At 41.6% G+C, this 17,914-nt stretch overlaps 1 protein-coding gene across 11 annotated transcripts in view; it reads left to right on the top strand.

The window, feature by feature from the left end:
• The window catches only part of nbeaa (neurobeachin a), a 90,975-nt gene that overhangs the window by 27,322 nt on the left and 45,739 nt on the right, over positions 1 to 17,914 (top strand). For 10 of the 11 annotated variants that reach the window (XM_019275766.2, XM_019275765.2, XM_019275760.2 and 7 more), the window contains exons 2-8: positions 2,022 to 2,253; positions 6,657 to 6,757; positions 8,784 to 8,879; positions 10,193 to 10,314; positions 13,431 to 13,557; positions 14,780 to 14,899; positions 15,934 to 16,080. In XM_019275766.2, coding sequence (XP_019131311.1) covers positions 2,022 to 2,253; positions 6,657 to 6,757; positions 8,784 to 8,879; positions 10,193 to 10,314; positions 13,431 to 13,557; positions 14,780 to 14,899; positions 15,934 to 16,080 — 945 coding nt within the window. Of the gene's footprint in view, positions 1 to 1,757; positions 1,860 to 2,021; positions 2,254 to 6,656; positions 6,758 to 8,783; positions 8,880 to 10,192; positions 10,315 to 13,430; positions 13,558 to 14,779; positions 14,900 to 15,933; positions 16,081 to 17,914 lie in introns of those variants that run through there. The other variant, XM_027289929.1, reaches the window with a different exon arrangement.

Raw genomic sequence — 17,914 nt, 5'->3', positions numbered from 1 at the left:
AGGTCAGAGCAGACCACAAGAGGCCGGAGCAGCAAAGCCTCTGAGTGGAAGAAGACTGTGTTTAATGCCATGAATTCCACTTTTCATTTGTCTGACGAAGAATAGATTTTTTTCTTACTTCATTTTTCAAGTTTCATAGTGTCACTTTGAGTTTCTAAAAGGTCTGAAATTAATATATTGATATTAGTTATTTAGACTTTCGGCTCTCACCCTAAGTCAGCTGGGATAGGCTCCAGCCCCCCGTGACCCTGATGAGGATAAGAGGTTACAGAAAATAGATGAATATTAGTTATATATCTATATTGTGCTGCATAAGCAAATGAGAGCCTCTGTAAACCATTCACACTCACATTCACACCTACGGGCAATTTAGAGTCATCAATTAACCTGTTAAGGTAACGTCTTTGGACTGTGGGAGGAAGCCAGAGTACCCGGAGAGAACCCACACAGACACAGAAGAACATGTTAACTCCACACAGAAATACTCTAGCCAAGGTTTAAACCTTCTCTCTGTGAGGCTAACCACTGCACCAACCTGTAAAATTGATGTGTCGTAATATTTTCAACTGAAGGTATTTATTATGTTTTTTTCTGGAGCTTTCAACCACATCTGGTTTTCTCTGTTGTCATAGTAATGGCTGCACTAAATTTCAGCTGTGAAATCCACAGTAATTTACTGTGTTTGAGCCCAGTAAATCCCTGTAAACAATTTCACAGTAGTATACTATGTATTCAGTAAAAAACTACAGTAACTATAGAGTTAAAATTACAGTAACTAATGATGTTCTGTAGAGTTTCTTAAACTGCTGCCAGTACTGTGAATTTCACAGTGACCGGGTTACAGTGTGAGTTACGTTTAATGTCTCAATAAGAAAAAAAAAAAGTAACATCTGAAACAAAAGACCTAAATTACCAAAATTGCAGCTACAATCATAACACAGCATTATACCGTGAAAACATTCCCATCTCATTAGGAATTAACGGCTGAAGCCTTATTGAATGTGTTGCAGAGTCACTTTGCATTTTGACTGGATGCACATCGACCCTGAGTCATTCTCAGCTCGCATTGGACTTAAACAGACTGGCTGCACTTGAGTTTTGTATTATTTTTATTGTCTGCCTGTGCACGGAGCACAGATCAGTCATGCTGACCCCGTTCTGTGTTTTCGTTGCGTCTCCTTTGTGTCATACCTGCTCAGAACTTCTTAAACATTCCATCTGATTTAATAACTTCAATGGTGCCGTCTTGGCTTGTTGGTTGCCATGGCTACCTATTTCCTGGATAGTGTAGTGTGCTGAGGATGAACTGTGTGGGTGTGATTGTGTTCATGTGGTGCATGAGTGAGTGGGCTATTGTGTGTGTGTGTGTGTGTGTGTGTGTGTGTGTGTGTGTGTGTCATATGAAGGCTGTACTATCACAAGTAATTATAGTGCACCAGCCATTAAGAGACCAAATTTGCACTTGATTTTGAAAGTATGGTGTCCTCTGACTAATGCTATCTGAGAGGACAGGGACTGAAATGTGTATTAATCAGTGTGTGTGTGTGTGTGTGTGTGTGTGTGTGTCTGCGCGTGTGTGGTTCAGTGTGTATTTGAGGCAGCAGAGAGGGACATTTTTATGTCTATTTTGAGAGTGATTGCAGTTCACAGAGGAGAGCGCTGCGCTCCTCACATTAGAGAGAGCAGAGGAGGAGATGGCATTGTGTGTGTGTGTGTGTGTGTGTGTGTGTGTGTGTGTGTGTGCGCAGATGAAGGACATTTATTTGTTGCAGTATGTGCGGCCCCCGGCAGAAGAAATGCTTTCTTAACCACAATCAGCATCCATCAGAAGCCAGGCTTACCTCTGCTACAGACAAAAGGTTAAATGCCTCACTAAATCATTCTCTCCTTTTGTTCTCTCTCTCCTCCCACCTTCCTTCCTTCTTTTTCCTTCCTGCCATCCTAACACTTTCCTCACCATTGGTTCCTTTTCCCTTTCTGCCTCCCAAACCATGCCCCTCCTCGTCCTCCTTGTCCTCCAGTTGGTGGGCGGCGAGTTTGACCTGGAGATGAACTTCATCATCCAGGAGGCAGAGAGCATCGGCTGCATGGTGGAGCTGCTGTCCCACTGCGAGGTGACGTGCCAGGCTGAGATCTGGAGCATGTTCACCGCCATCCTCCGCAAGAGCGTCCGCAACCTGCAGACCAGCACTGAGGTCGGCCTCATCCAGCAGGTGCTGCTTAAGATGAGCACTGTGGACGACATGATTGCAGGTAAGTGCACATTATGAGCATCTAGTCATATACAGACATATTATCGCTGTCTGGTGAAAAACCATGTATGTCCAAAAATCTTCTTTTTTTTTTTTAGGAGGATGTAGCTTACAGAATAAAAATAAACAAAATAAACCTGAAGCTATGAGAGACACGTTTAGATAGAGAGAGACACACAGATGTACAACAGGAGTGAAATAATGATATATAAATAATGAAATAATGATAACTGTAACTATAAACTTTAGTAGTAATGATAATCATAATTATGCACATGCATTGATGGAGAGAGGGACAGAGGAGCTCAGTGCATCATGCTATAGTCCTATAGCAGCATAACCAAGAGATGACCTGAGCCAAGCCTAATTATGAGCTGAAAATCTACTCTTAAATGTGTTGACCGTGTCTGCCTCCCGAACCCAGAATAGTAGTCTGCTCTTCCTGTCCTGAAATATGTATTGCCCCATAACAGGGAGAAGCGAGAGATCGCAGAAATATCTTTAATATGCAGATGTGCTCTGTACTAGACGGCAATGTTTTTTAGTAAAGGCTTCTCTGTTGCTCTTTTCAGTTTTTTGGGTGTGCAGTTTAACTGGGAGGTACAGGCACACGTGTTAGAGATGTTTTGACCTCCATATATCTTTACTTTCAGTAAAATATTAATTACTCTAATAATATTATTATATAATTGAATCAAAAATAGGACATGGATCACAGTTTTAATGTGTTGAAATCATCTCTTGTGGGGCAGAAGTTCAAAGAAAATTGCATGAATAGAAACGCAGACAGACTCACATAATCACTCTGTCTTCTATTGTCTTTTTCTCATGCACGCTGCGTGCACAGGCGAAGGGAAAAAGCTTTCCCCACTTATTCTCAACATGCTCGGCCTAGGTAGTGATTTGAGCTCCTGCATTTAGGAGTGGGCTGCATGTGTAGGTGGAAAAAACAGTTGAAGAGCTGGAGTGAAACACGTTGCCTTGTTGAGAACGTGTGGCTTGAGACTGCAGTCCACGTATTGATACTGCCTGTGTGTGTGGTTAATATTTTAGATCACATACACATTCCTGACATTGAACTCTCTTGCTGGTGACAGTATTATATGTTTTGGGTTGTTTATACTTCCTTTTTCTTCACAGCGGATCTATTTATTACGTACGTTTGCCGCCGGTGCAGCACAGCAGCAGTAATGACCTCACTATGTTTGTGAGCGTGCTGTGATTTGTACGGAGGGCTTGATTACAAAACAGCACACACACACAGTTGTCTCTTTACATGATCAGACTGACCTTGGCTTTCCCTTAATGATGCCTTGGAGTGTGAGTCCTGTCCTTCCTTCCCTCCCTCCCTCCAGTGTCCTCTCTGTCCTCTGTCCTAGCGCTGCAGGATAATGCGCTTTATAACTTCCATGACTTATTACAGCGCACAACAACAGAGTACATGCTGCTTAAATCAACTGAATGCCAATTCAAACAGAGTCCCTTTCTAAAGCAAACATTTTTTTGCAAACTATTTAAAATGACCTACATGGATTGATTGTACCAAAAACAGAGCTTTGGGCTTTTGAATCTGGGACATCGTGTGTTGCGTTTTCCTCTAACACCGAGCACAAGTGAGCTAGCCTCCTGCTTTATTCCCTATTGCTGGGCTCTGGCTAATGAAATATTGTGGGAAGACTCTATTCATATCTAGCAGGCCTAATGGGAAAGAAGAGCCTTTGTAAGCAGATTGCCTCACTCTGAGAGGGCTCTGCTGTACCTCTGCCATATCCTCACTGATCTGTGGTGGCTGTGTGAAGTGAAAGTCAATGAGGCAGGAAGGTCATTTGGACTAAACAAACGTCTCCTAACACAATGTGCTTTTTAATGATCTGCTTAAATATTCAGAGGGAAGTCTGTTTGAAACCCTCTCACATTTCTGACATGTAGTCATTAAACAAGAGTTCTTTTGCAGCCGTAGTGAGTTTGTTGACACGCTGTGATGGCCTGTTCAATTTTTAACAACTAACAGCTCCACATATTTTGAAATCACTTATACTAACTGTTTCTGAGAGATTGGTACCACGCTGTGTCCTAAATATGACGCTAGACCTAACAAACAATAATCTTAGCTTAACATACAGACTAGAGGCAGGGGGACACAGTTGCTGGCCAAGCCAAAAGATATTTTTCTCAAGTTAGTTATTGGTGCTAGGTAGATTTTTTAAAAATTCATAGACAGAACCAGGCTGGTTGTTTCCTCCTGTTTCCAGTCTTTCCTGATACTCTAAGATAATCTTCTGCCTTTTGTAGTTTCATATTTAATGCACAAATATGAAACCAAAAAATCCCAAAGATAAGAAAATACATCAAGTATGTTGCAAAATAGTTGCTGAAAACATGTTAAAGACTTTGAACGATATATTAGTGAAATGTAGACTTAGAGGTTCAAACAGTTTTTCACCAGTTTTCAGTCCAGGATTTTGTGGGCGGTCCTTAAAGGGTGGCTCGATGACACGCTGAGGCCACCCTGAGCATTCCCCTGCACCCCGAGCAGAGAGATAGAGATGAATTCATCTCACTCAGTGTTTCAAAGTTAGTCATGTCATTTTCTGAACTCATCTGACATGTTTCAGTCGCTTCAGGATCGCTGCTTGACTCCTCCCATGAGTGGGCGTGGCTTCAGCGCATTCAGCAGACACGCCCACACAGTCTTGGAGCTGAGAATTCATTTTTACCTGATTTTGACACCTCATTTTATAAACTTATTGATATTTTTAATCATTAAAATTTACTGGGTGTTCAATAACACTTTCTTTCTTTGGTCTGACAAACTCAGAACACATATTTATTTTAATTATTTATTCTTACTTTTACGCAGACTTTAAAGATATCTACAAAGAAAAGATTAATATGCAGTTATGTTCTCAGTCATCCAGGTTATCTTTCTTCAAGAAGAGTTGAACCTGAGGCAACTGGACTTTCACCTCTCAAGAAGCTTCTTCAGTTCTATTTATACTAGACAGTGTGACCTCAGTAACAATTAGAACTAATGAACTACTCAGAACTGAAGAAGCTTCTTAGATGAGAGGTAAAACTTCGTCTTCACAGATCCATAACATAGTTGCCCCAGATTTAACCCTTCTTGAACACAATGTGTCATTTTCCATAAGACAGATTTTTTTATTCACACAATGTATAATAAGAAATTAATCTTCATTAACAAGCCTAATGTTCACACTATGAGAGAATGTCACTGGTGTCAGTATTAGTAAAAACATGGCTTAATTTAGCTAGTAGCTGAGAGTATTTAACCCTCTCTCTCTGTGTTTGGTCTCATATTACCTGATGTATTAAAGTCTGTGTAAAGGCAATTCCATGTTTTCTTTCAAAACACAATAAGTATGTTGGAAAATATTTGCTGAAAGCACGTGAAAAGACTTTGAACAATACATTACTGAAATGTGGAGTCAGAGGTTCAAACTGTTTTTCACCAGTTTTCAGTCCAGGGTTTTTTGGGCAGTCCTAAAAGGAGACCGCGTGACGTCACGCAGTGACCACCCGGCCCCCATTAGCGCGACGGTATAAAAAGCTAAATAACAAAGTGATGAAGAAGAAGTGGATGGTGAGGGCCATATTAATGGAGACCTGAAAATAATACAGTAATTACAGTAACGTTAGGTGACAGTAACATGATTTTACATGGTGTGCTAACATAATCACGTTAGATTTTCTCATCATGTTCTTGTGTGTTATCTAATGTCAGTGCATGTAACATTAGACTGCTCTCGTTTCCTGAGCGGAATCCAGAGGAAAATACTCCAGTAACGGTACACGGGTCTCTCATATGCAACAGCAGCTTCTGGCTATGACAGGGAATGTATGTAGTTAGATCTGAATGTACGTGTGTCGGTAACGGCGCACACGTGCGAGAGATCTGATTTTGACACCTGATTTCATAAACTTGTTGTTATTTCTAATCATTCAAATTTGGCTGGGGGGTTAATAACACTTTCTTCTTTTGTCTGACAAACTCAAAACACATTTATTTTGACTTTACACAGACTTTAAACTCAATACACACTAACCTGCCAATAAATGACATTGTGATATAGGCAGACACATTCTGTGTTTCAAGTAATGCTGTGAGCAGCAATTCTGCTCAGGACTCAAGGTTGTGTGTGTTTTGTGTGCAGCTCTCAAGCATGCAGCACACTTGACTTTCTCTCCAATGACCTCACCATAACTTATCACAGGAGTGTCAGCAGAAGACCTTTCCAATTCTGACTCACACACACACACACACACACACACACACACACACACACACACACACACACACACACACACACACACACACACTCTCTCTCTCTCTCTCTCTCTCATTTTTGTGCTCACTTTCTTCCTCCCTCTGTGTTTTGTCAGATCTCCTGGTGGACATGCTGGGAGTCATGGCCAGTTACAGCATCACAGTCAAGGAGCTGAAGCTGCTCTTCAGTATGCTGAGGGGAGACAATGGCATCTGGGTAACTACAAAAAAAACAAAAAAACTGACACAGTCATATTTTTGCTTAAAGGTCCATTGTGTACGATTTAGAGGAATACATTGGTCAAATGTGGAATGTACCCCTCATAAGTGTGTTTTCATTTGTTATAAGCACCTGAAAAAAAGAGTGGTGATGTTTTTGTGACCTTAGACAAAGCCTTTTATATCTACAGAGGGAGCGGGTCCTCTTCCACCATGTTTCTACAGTAGCTCACACACACATCTATCAGACAAACATTAAGACTACAAGAGGGGAAAGAGAAATTACATTAGAATACTTATGTATGGTTTAATGTCATAGCTGCTGATGATTGGATTAACAATTCAGATTTCCTAATAACACAATGCTATTTTTAACAGTTGGATCTGAGTCTAGATGAATTCTAGTAATTGCCTAAAAATTATATTTCATACTGCGTCATCATAACAGCTTGAAGTTCAAATCAGAAACAGACTGTCATGTTGACTTTTTGCTGTGAAAAATGAGACGTTTCACATTTTCTGATATGTTTGTGTTCTGCAATTAATGAATAGCTTTATTTTGCACTGGATTAATTATACAGTGAGTTTGTTTGTGTGTCATTAGTCTGGATGTCAATTAATGGGATGGTTGTGCTAATAGGCCAGAATAATAGGGGATGTTGCGTGTGTGTGTGTGTGTGTTTGGATTGATTTGCGAGTGTATGTCAAGATGAGGGCAATTTAGCTTACGTTTAACGCGTGTGTTTTTTTCTCTGTTGTAATCAGCGTTATTAATGCAGCAGAGGTTTGACTCTCTTATTACTGTTAATAAAGAAAAACACAAACAGCCGCCCAACCAGCTGTGAAGGTGAAACAGGCTGCGAGTTCAGTGCTGTTTTTCTGCAGGTGCTGCCATACATTCACAATCTATATACATAAAACCATCCATCCATTGTCTGTAACCACTTATCCTCATCAGGAGCCTATCCCAGCTGACTTTGGGCGAGAGGTGGGCTACACCCTGGACAAGTCACCAGTTCATCACAGGACACATAGAGACAAACAACCATTGACACTCACATTCACACCGACGGACAATCTAGAGTCACCAATTAACCTGTTATGGTTCATGTATTTCAATGTGGGCCCCCAGAGAGAACCCATGTAACCAGTTTGATTAATATGTTTTTAAGCATCAACATGAACCACTCTGCTTCAGGTTTTCAGACTGAAAACACAAAAGGTTACACAGCCATTTGTGAACCTAAATTATGTGATGAAATTGGTTTCTGAAAAGAAAAAACACACAAGGCTTCTGCTGATTCATACTTGCTTTTAGAGCTACGATGCCAAGTTTGCTGTAAGTACCTGTTAATATGATTAATTCAGAGAGTTGAGAGAGTCCGGAGTGCTTCATACAAATTCCACTTGGACTGCTTTTCTCTGACTGGATGTTTTAGAACTGAAGTGCGAACACTTCTCCTGTGAGGCTGAACCTTCTCCTCTGCCGGCCCCGCTCACAACACAGTTAGCTGGGTGTACAGGCTGTGTGCGGCCACTAGCTAAGTCAATACACCCTTGTCTCTTTTCGTCAGTCTCCCCTCTACTCAGGCTCCATGACAACCACCATCAACAACCTCTGGTCACTGATCAGCGGTCCATAGCGAGGCCATCATCCATCCCTTCAGCCCTCTCTCTGTCCCTCCTATGTCTAATAACTATCACCGCCTCATCCACCTCACTCCTATTTCCCTGTCTTTTCCAATTTCTCCTCCCCCAGCAGCCCTTTCCAGAGACAGATCGATTCAGGGTTGCCATGGTATTGATGAGGTGTTGTCGGGGGAGGGCGTAGGTGATTGAAGAGTTATTGATCCAGTGGGGTTGTGGTAGAGATGTGATGTCACACCATGTTTTTTTTAATAGAGTCTCACCCCTGCGCCTTTGAAAGTCAGCATCTGTCACATAATAATGATCAAATCTCTTTCTTCTCTCCTTCCTCCCTTCCTTTCTTCTCCTCTCCTCTCGTCTCGTCTCTTCTCCACAAGCCGAGACATGCCATCAAGCTCCTGTCGGTGTTGAACCAGATGCCTCAGAGACACGGTCCTGATACCTTCTTTAACTTTCCAGGACGCAGTGCAGCGGTGAGACTCAACAATATACAAACACACACACACACACACGCGGTCCTATCTTACACCCGGCGTACACCCGCACAGCGTGTCATTACCAGTTTCCAACCAACGCTGTTGTCATTTTCACGCTGATCGCCCACGTCGTGTAAGTAGCAAATGTCCACGGGTGGGTTGGTCTTAAAATAAGGTGCGGTGTGGCACACTGATATCTTCAGGCAGCAGAAAGTGATTGTGCCATTGACAGTAAAAATCTGGACCGAGGTCTGCTGCAGTATTTTCTTGCTATTTAAAGGGTGTGTTATTAAGATAGTAAACTGAGCCTATATAGGCATGTTTACAACACGTGTACACACAGCAGCACTCCTCATCCTCACTTAACTATTGCCATTTTTTAAAATATATGTAATAATAAATGTATGAATTAGAATATTAACTGCATGTATTAATTATCTGAAACCAGGAGGTGACTGAAGGTGTGTGTCAGTAGAACAGTGGTGGAGTCTGAGGTTTTGTGCTAGTATTGAATGCTGTACCTGTTTTTGTTGCGTTAGCAACCTTTCAATGTGAAATAAAATGTTCAAATTTCAGGTTTTGGAAAACAGCATGGACCTTGGTTCTATGTAACATTCTTTCCCTTGATTATCGTAAATAACTGCAGCATCGCACAGAGTGCGTCTTAAAATTACACATTTGGCACAGCAGCAGCAGCAGCAGCGCCATTGTTCACATGCTGTAAAATACAGACTTTGCTTATTCTGTGCGGATGCGTCGGATAAAACACAGACGTGCGTCTTATTCACACAAAGTCTCCTGGTAATATTAGTACCGTGCATAATCACTGCTGTGTTGCATTTCTTTGCAAGTGACCAGCCTTAGTGAGCCTGTGTCAGGCATAGGCACACACAGAGCAGTGTGATTGGTCAAATTCATGTTACACCCAAAACCCATCTATGTTTAATTAAGAGAATAAGCGCGACAACTTTGCACCCAGTTTAGGCACCGCTTAACAAGCCAAAGTGGACATGCCCTAAATATATCCGTCATGCACACACACAAACACACACACAAACACACACACACACACACACACACACACACACAAAAACACACTTGAGCGTCATTATCAAAAAAAATTGTCAAATGTCTTCTTTGTGCAGCCAAATCGTTAAAGAGTCCCTCATGGCACTCAGCTCTTCCTAATTGGCACTTTGCTGCACCAGTACAAGTAGTTGAATGATGAAAAGGAAGTAATGGCTGACTGAGTGACATTGGTTGTTATAAACATCAGCAAGACAAGATTTAATGTGTGTGTCCTCCCCCAGGCCATAGCATTGCCACCGATTGCCAAATGGCCTTACCAGAACGGGTTCACCATCAACACTTGGTTCAGACAGGATCCACTCAACAACATCAATGTGGATAAAGACAAACCGTATCTTTATTGGTAAGTCCGCTCATCTGCTCTGTTATAGTATATATTCCATGTAATGGGATAGTGGATCTGAAAACTGTTATTTTAATGCACTCTTTGGTACTATCTGAATTTTTCTGTTGGCTATAAATCTTTGATTTATTTGGCCATTTTGTAGACTCGATGACATAACATCAATATTTTTGCTAGCCCGGTTACAGACGAGTTTGACAGAATGAAGGGAGTCAGTGGTAAACATTCGGTTTTTGTCAGCCCACCAGGATCACATATATGTTTTCTTTGTAGGCTCCCTGTCTTTTACAGCTTCTCTATCGTCCTTACCGCAGCATGGATTTAGGAAACGCTACTTTTTTCTGCTAAGAAGTGAGATTTACTCCTTGTTGCCTGTACAAACTGTCTCTTCTCTTGCTCCAGCTTTAAGTATCGATCCAAACGCAGAAAAGCACATGGCTGAGTAAAGCAGCTTCAGACCTGCTCCTTCTGGGTGTGAAAAGGCATTCTGTTTAAAGTGAGAAGAAACTAACTGAACAAATGAAACAGGTTAGGGGAGAGTGCACTGCACTCACAGTGTGACAGAGCATTCAGTAAGCAGCAGGCGTTTTGCTCAGGCCTAAAAATCTCCTACATGAGGAGGTCACAGGCTTTGTCTGCTGATGGATTCTAGTGCTGGAGATGTTTTTTTAGGAGCATGCATGTGCACAGATTTCAAATGTTGGTTTTCATCATATGTCAAAAATCGAAAGCTCCGCTGGACAGGGGAGGTCATATTATCATCAACATTTACATCTACAGTATTGTTTTAGCCAGCAGTTTTTTTTTGTTTTTTTTGTTGAACAATTAATAGTTAGCCTATCATGTGCACCAAAGATGATGTCATCAAGTTGTCGAAACAGTCTAAAACCAATGACAGCATAAAGTATGGATAGCATATGCGTGAGGTTTCTGAAGCGCCACTTCAAGCTTCCACCTAAGGTGAGCTGAATGACACCTGGTTGCTCAAACACGCCATCTGTAACACCACCTATCTGTAAATCAAAGCGGCCACGCTCTTAATTCTGCATAACTTTTAAGCCCTAATATCATTTTAACAGGTGAGTTGTATATAAATTCACCCTCAGTACAGTTGTCATGAACTGGGAAATTAGCTACAGAGACCAAAACTGTTTCTGTACCAGGCTGTAAACATGTTTATTTCTGCTGTGAACGTTGAACATCTTTTGGAGGTTGAAATGTTCTGTAGCCTCAAGTGGCTGCTTGAGGAATTACAGCGTTTGGCACTTCCGCATTGGCTTCACTTCCCAGACACACAGGTTGTTGTTTGTCTAAAACCCAAAGACATTCTATTCACAGTGATATAAAACAAAGAAGGGCAACTATTCGTCTCATTTGTGAAGCTCTGACCAGATAACTGCTGACATTTTTCATCATTCAGCTAGTTTTAGTCAAGCAGCGATCTGTTGGTCCCGCAGACACAGACGTGATTGTTGGATGAACCTTGTTCAAAAAGATGATTCATTTCTAGACTCACTTTCTTTTTTCTGTATCTTCATTCCAGAGAAAATAATTCAGTTTATTCAGAGCTCAGAGCGCAGGTGATAAACATTTCACTAACCAGACTGAGTGACACAGACAGGAAGTTAATAGATAAACAGATAATGAATTACAACATAACTCTAAATGTCAAGGCACTCTATTATGACAGTGCTGCTGTTCGGGTTCTCTCTGCAGCTCTGGACCTCGCTGGCCTCTATGTTAGTGTTGTAAGTGCAAGCCGTTAGCCACTATGAAGCTTCATTAGCTCTGACCTTTTATTTAATTGAACTCCTTTGCACTGCTGCCTGCCTTCTTCCCTCCACCTCTTCACTCTGCGTCGCTAACCAGCTGGAGTCCTCCCTCCACAGCTCACAAGAGTCCACCTCTGATTCAATGAGCAGAAAGAATCAGGCAGCTAGACGTCCACAGGAAGTATGACACGCATCCGTATATTCTGCAGATACCATCGCCGAGATAAGTGTCAAGATGTAATCCTGTTTCCCTAGTAACTGTTTGGCAGGTTGTCATGGTAAGCGAGAGAGGGGGAGGGGGGTGCCCTCCTCTTCTGTGGCCCAGGTCTTATCATCCACCCCTGCACTCAGATGCAGCTGCTACTCCAGCCTCCACAGCTGCAGGAAGGCCACGATAGCACACTACTAAGGTGTACCAGGGTTTCCGTTGAGAGGGATTTAGATCTGCTCTCTGGCTCTGCTATTTGTGTGATCCTTCTGGGCCTGTTTTAGAATTGAATTGCGTCTTGTTGTTTCATGAAGAAGCTTAGCTGCGAGGTTGTACGCGGAGGTTACGAGCGAGGAAAGAGAAACGCGGAGGGAGAGGGATTAGTAGTGTTTCCACAAACCTGTGATCTTTTGCGCCTGCAAAGCAAATACTTCTTCTTTTTCCCTGAAAAGCCTGCTTTTTCTGACAGCTGCTGGCTTAAATCGTGTTATATATGAGTATGAAAGATGGACTGTTTGTTTTGATTTCTTTGATATAGTTGACCTCTAAGCGAGGTTAAAATGTGATTCATTTGACAAACATTTGCTTTATTATTATTATTTTTTTGTATACCAATTCAAAAATGTCAATTCAGGTTTAGTAAATTCTGGTGAAATAATGAACATACAGTGCTTAACGAATGTATCAAACCACCACACCATGTAAAGTTCATGCCACAGCTGCCCTAAATTAACAGCATTGATAAATACCAAAATCATTCTTTATGTTTCTGTAATGGTACAGCAGCAGTATGCAGAAGCTCTTTAACCAAAATAATAGTTTTAATGTTAAAATATAATTATTATTGTTATCCATGAATTTTCAAAATGTACTATTATACAAAAAAAACATGAAAAAATAGTAAAGCTCATTATTATTTCATGATTAAGATGCCAAAATGTAATTATTTACTTGCATTCTTCAACAGAAGAATTAGTTTTAGTCGTCTGAATGTTATGCTTGATTAATTTCTGTCTGCATTAAAGCACTTCATGATGCTGGATGGTCTCTAACACGTGGTCTTATACATTTGTTGAACACTGTACATGAAATGGTATGAAAAGAGAAATGAGTTTCATTCTCTGATTCTCCCGCAGTTTTCGCACAAGTAAAGGCATCGGCTACTCCGCTCACTTTGTGGGAAACTGTCTCATCGTGACGTCGTTGAAGTCAAAAGGAAAAGGCTTTCAGCACTGTGTGAAATATGATTTCCAACCCCGCAAGGTAAGAAATAACCAAACACACAGACACACACACACAAATCCAAAGCACTCAAATAACCCAACCGAATAATTTGGAGCCGGAGCAGTCAGTGTGGTAATCCTTTGCCACTTGTTAGATGAGACAGCATCAGGAGTGTGTCTGCTCTCTTCTTCTATCCATCCTTGCACTCACTCCGAGTGTTGATGACTGTAGATAAGGTCTGTCAATTATGACCTGCACATCGGCCCTCTACTGCACCGTCAGCATTCTGCTACTGTCCTAAACACAAACACACACACACGCCCGCGCATCTACACACACACACAAACACACACGGACACACATTGACTTGATGAGATGGCCTCCCGCAGTTTTTGCTGACCTGGTAGAATCTCTGCGCTGCCTAACAAAGTTCCCAGTGGTTCCATTTGATCAATTTAAAAGTCACCATGTCTTGCAGCATTTTGTCCACGGTGTGCATGTGTTAATATGTGTATAGGTGTGTGTGTGTGTGTGTGTGTATGTGGGGGGAGGTGATTGCATACGTGTGCGGTATTGTCCACTCCACAGCTATGTACACAGCAGCAAAAAATTCTAGCATTTCCTCACACCCCTCCCCCACTCCAGTCTTCCCTCCAGGGAACCTGTGTGCATTGTCACCGGGGAAGACGCTTTCTAATCAACACACACATGCACACTGTTAATGGTGCAGTATATTAAGGTGAGCAAGAGAGCTCTGGAGAATGAATGAGGCCAACACGTTGTAATTTTCCGTAACCCTCTTACACAGAGCTGATGCTGTTAGGGCAGACGGGAATTTTTGACCAAGCCAGACTGACAAAAACATCCCCATTCAAACACACAGTGAAATCTGAAATGAATCATTGCACTGCAGGAGGCTCATATCAATAATCTGCAAGAGTGTTAAGGTACAAACAACACATTTCACTCGCCACAGGCTGCAGTATAATTAATCTGGTCACCACCGAGTGCAGTGTGCAGTATAATATGCAAAAACATCAATAACAGTATAGATACCGCAGGGCAGGCAAGGTCAGACACAGAAGCAATTCAGAGTGCAGCACAAAAGCTAAAAATAAAATCAGCAGAGCACTTCATAAAAACATCAGAATGGATCTGCCTCACTTTGTGAGTCTACAGCAAAACAAACACAAGCTACTCTCATTCTTTGATTTGGGGATTGATCTGTCATGAACTCATCATCTTCTCTCTTTTTTTCCAGTGGTACATGATCAGCATCGTCCACATCTACAACCGCTGGAGGAACTCCGAGATTCGTTGCTATGTCAATGGTCAGCTAGTCTCCTACGGTGATATGGCCTGGCACGTCAACACTAATGATGTAAGGGCACCGATACAGGGATGGAGGCTGTGTGTGTGTGTGTGTGTGTGTGTGTGTGTGTGTGTGTGTGTGTGTGTGTGTGTGTGTGTGTGTGTGTGTGTGAGATATGCAATGATCTTCAGGAAGAGCAGTCATGTTTAAGATTTCAGATACACATACTTGAGTTGATAGAAAGTGAAAGGATATTTAGTTTATTAGCTGCTTCTCATAAGGAAAAGCTTTGATCTATCTATCTCTATCCCCGCCTCAGAAATCCAGTCTTGGTCTGGCACTGCGTCCCCTCCCCTTGTGATATTGGCAAACATTTAGAGTTTGCCCTCTGCATTCGTCAGCTGGGGCAGAGCTGCCCTTGGGCCAGGTTCCAGCACAGCTCACCCAAAACTCCTTCTTCCAACTTTTCCATTTAGCAGGGGACAGGTAGCCTGACCTCTCAGCGGCAGCAGAGCCTTCATTACATTTCCTTCCTGGTTGGCTCTTGACATTGCTGCAGTTTACCGGGGGCTGGTGTTATTCTCCGTAAGGAATACCTTGGCCTTTGGGTAAAATGTCTTAAAGTTCTCGCAGAAAGAAAGAAAAAAGAGAAACAGAAAATGAGTGAAGGAACAGGTCTCAAAATGTGCCGATGCCATCGCGGTTTGTTTTGTTCCGATGGCTGAAGATAAAAGTTATTTTATCAGTAAAGAAGCACAAGAGTCTTGTGATAAAGGCTATCTGAGGGGTGGAGTAGATTAAAGAATGTAATAGCAGATGATAGCAAAGTTGTAACAGAGTGATTGAAAACGAGGAGTTGTCCAAAGTTTATCTGTTTTTTCATTATCAACTGTGTTCATCGCGTCTGAGGGCCATGAACTCATGACCAGAGGAGAACTAACAAACTTTAAACCCGATTTCCTTCTAAAAAGTGTTCATATGAGAAACAGTGGCTGTAGTTTACAAGTCCAACACTGCTAGAACTGCTCAGACTGTATCACAATCAGTGAGTTACCTCGTCTGTCTGAAAGTTTGACATCTTTCTGTGTTCTACGTGTTTTCAGAGCTATGACAAGTGTTTCCTGGGTTCATCAGAGACAGCGGATGCCAATAGGGTGTTTTGTGGTCAACTGGGAGCCATATACGTGTTCAGTGAAGCTCTAAACCCAGCTCAGATCTTTGCCATCCACCAACTTGGTCCAGGATACAAGGTGAGAGTGCTCAGTGTACTGCATTTTTTGCTCTAGGGCATCAATTCCATCTAGGTATCCGTTTCAAGGGTGTATCCACCACTTTTAGCAATTTCATTATTTAACCACTATCATTTGGTTATTTACATCCATTTAACCTTTCTGTTATTTTAGCTAACCATTAGCCTTGAGGCTATTTCATCATTTATCCAAAAGCTGTCTGTTAGAACTATTGTTTGAGCTAAGTATTTTCTTCAACCAGGGGTCCACAACCCGCAAAGTACTGCAGGGCGTCCATCAATTTTTGTCATAATAATTGACAATTTTAACCAAAATAATGGTGATGAATCAGAGGACATATCCAAAGACGCACAGCTCTTGGCATTTAATAACCAATGATAATTTTGCATGAACTTTTTTATCATAAACAAATGACTAAATATGTTAATAAGGTGAAATAAAAGTTGAATAAAGTAAAAATAAAAGTGATTATAGGCCAGGCTTAAAATGTGACACATCATCCATGGGGTCCTTGGGCTGAGAAAGGTTGAAGATCCCTGAAACCATTTATGTTATTTATAACTTTGCATAAATATCTCTGCTATTAAATGTTCCTTTTCGCTATCTGTTGAAGCCCTATGGCTATTTCCAGTGTTTATCCTTTAGTTCTATTTTAATCATGCATCCATCCGAGCCGATATAAAACACATTTAGCTTTGTTCACACTTATTTACCACTCGATTCCCTGTCTTATTTTATAGTTTTGACCTCTTCAGGGTTAATCTGGAATATTAAATCATAATATCTATTTAAACTATACAGTCTGTTCATCCTTTAATCCTTCTGACAGCTGCAGAAATATAGTGTATGAAGCAAATGTCTCTAAAAAGCAGATGTACAGTCAGTCATGACCTCAATACAACACTTTGTCCAAAGCCAGGCTTTTGACAGGAGACTGTTTGAGGTTATCTAATAGTTGCAGGAGCGTTTTTCATTTTGATTCATTCAGCTCCCATCAGCTGGAACATCACGGCGATCAGTGTGCATTTCTATTCTTTGTCAGAAGAGGCAGATATTCCAAAACAGTTCATCATGTCATGCAGCTGTAACACATTCCAGTGCAATTAGAACCAGATTTTTGGAGAACTTACTGGCTACCTGTCTTTAAATGCCCACATTTAAACTTTGTTAAGAAATGCAGCCCTGCAAATGAACAGTAGTCTCTATTAGAGGTTAAAACGGTGAAGCAGATTGAGATTAAGTGGGACAACAAAAAGTAAATCACCCCCCAGGACATCAAAGCAAACTTGTGTTTAGAAATGTTTGGAAGTATGCACGGGTGGATTTCGCCTTCAGCTCCAGAGTCTAGACACAGGATTTTTGCGTTCCTGTGGCAATAAAAATTATTCAAATGAGGCTTCACAATATTGGGTGTTGAGCACTGATAGCTTTAGAAATCACCATCTCTGCCTTTTGGCCTGGCTATCGGTGACAGCTGAGATGTCGCAACACCTTGCCAGCTGTCTGCCTCTCGTTTTGGCAGACTTGCGCGCCTCAGGCCACTTACAGCTTGTTTATGAAGGTGTCCAAAGCTGTCAAGATTTCCGCACATTGAGGTTGCACGAATATCTGAGGCCGCTGATGTGTGTGAACAGCTGCTGGTATCCCGACAGCTCCTTTTAGAAAAGGGTATATAGTTAACATGCAGAGTACACATAGATGGGCATGTCTGACACAGGAGCACTGAATCATAAATGTGAATCTCTCACATCACACAGAGAGCAGAGTTCCTAATGATCACATACTCTGGCTTTGCTGTTCCTCTGCCTTGAATACTGATTCCTCTCTCTGTCAC

Source organism: Larimichthys crocea, chromosome II, assembly GCF_000972845.2.
Source record: "Larimichthys crocea isolate SSNF chromosome II, L_crocea_2.0, whole genome shotgun sequence".
NCBI lineage: Eukaryota > Metazoa > Chordata > Actinopteri > Sciaenidae > Larimichthys > Larimichthys crocea.
Note: the sequence above shows the minus strand (reverse complement) of the source record. Positions and strands in the feature narration are given on the sequence as shown.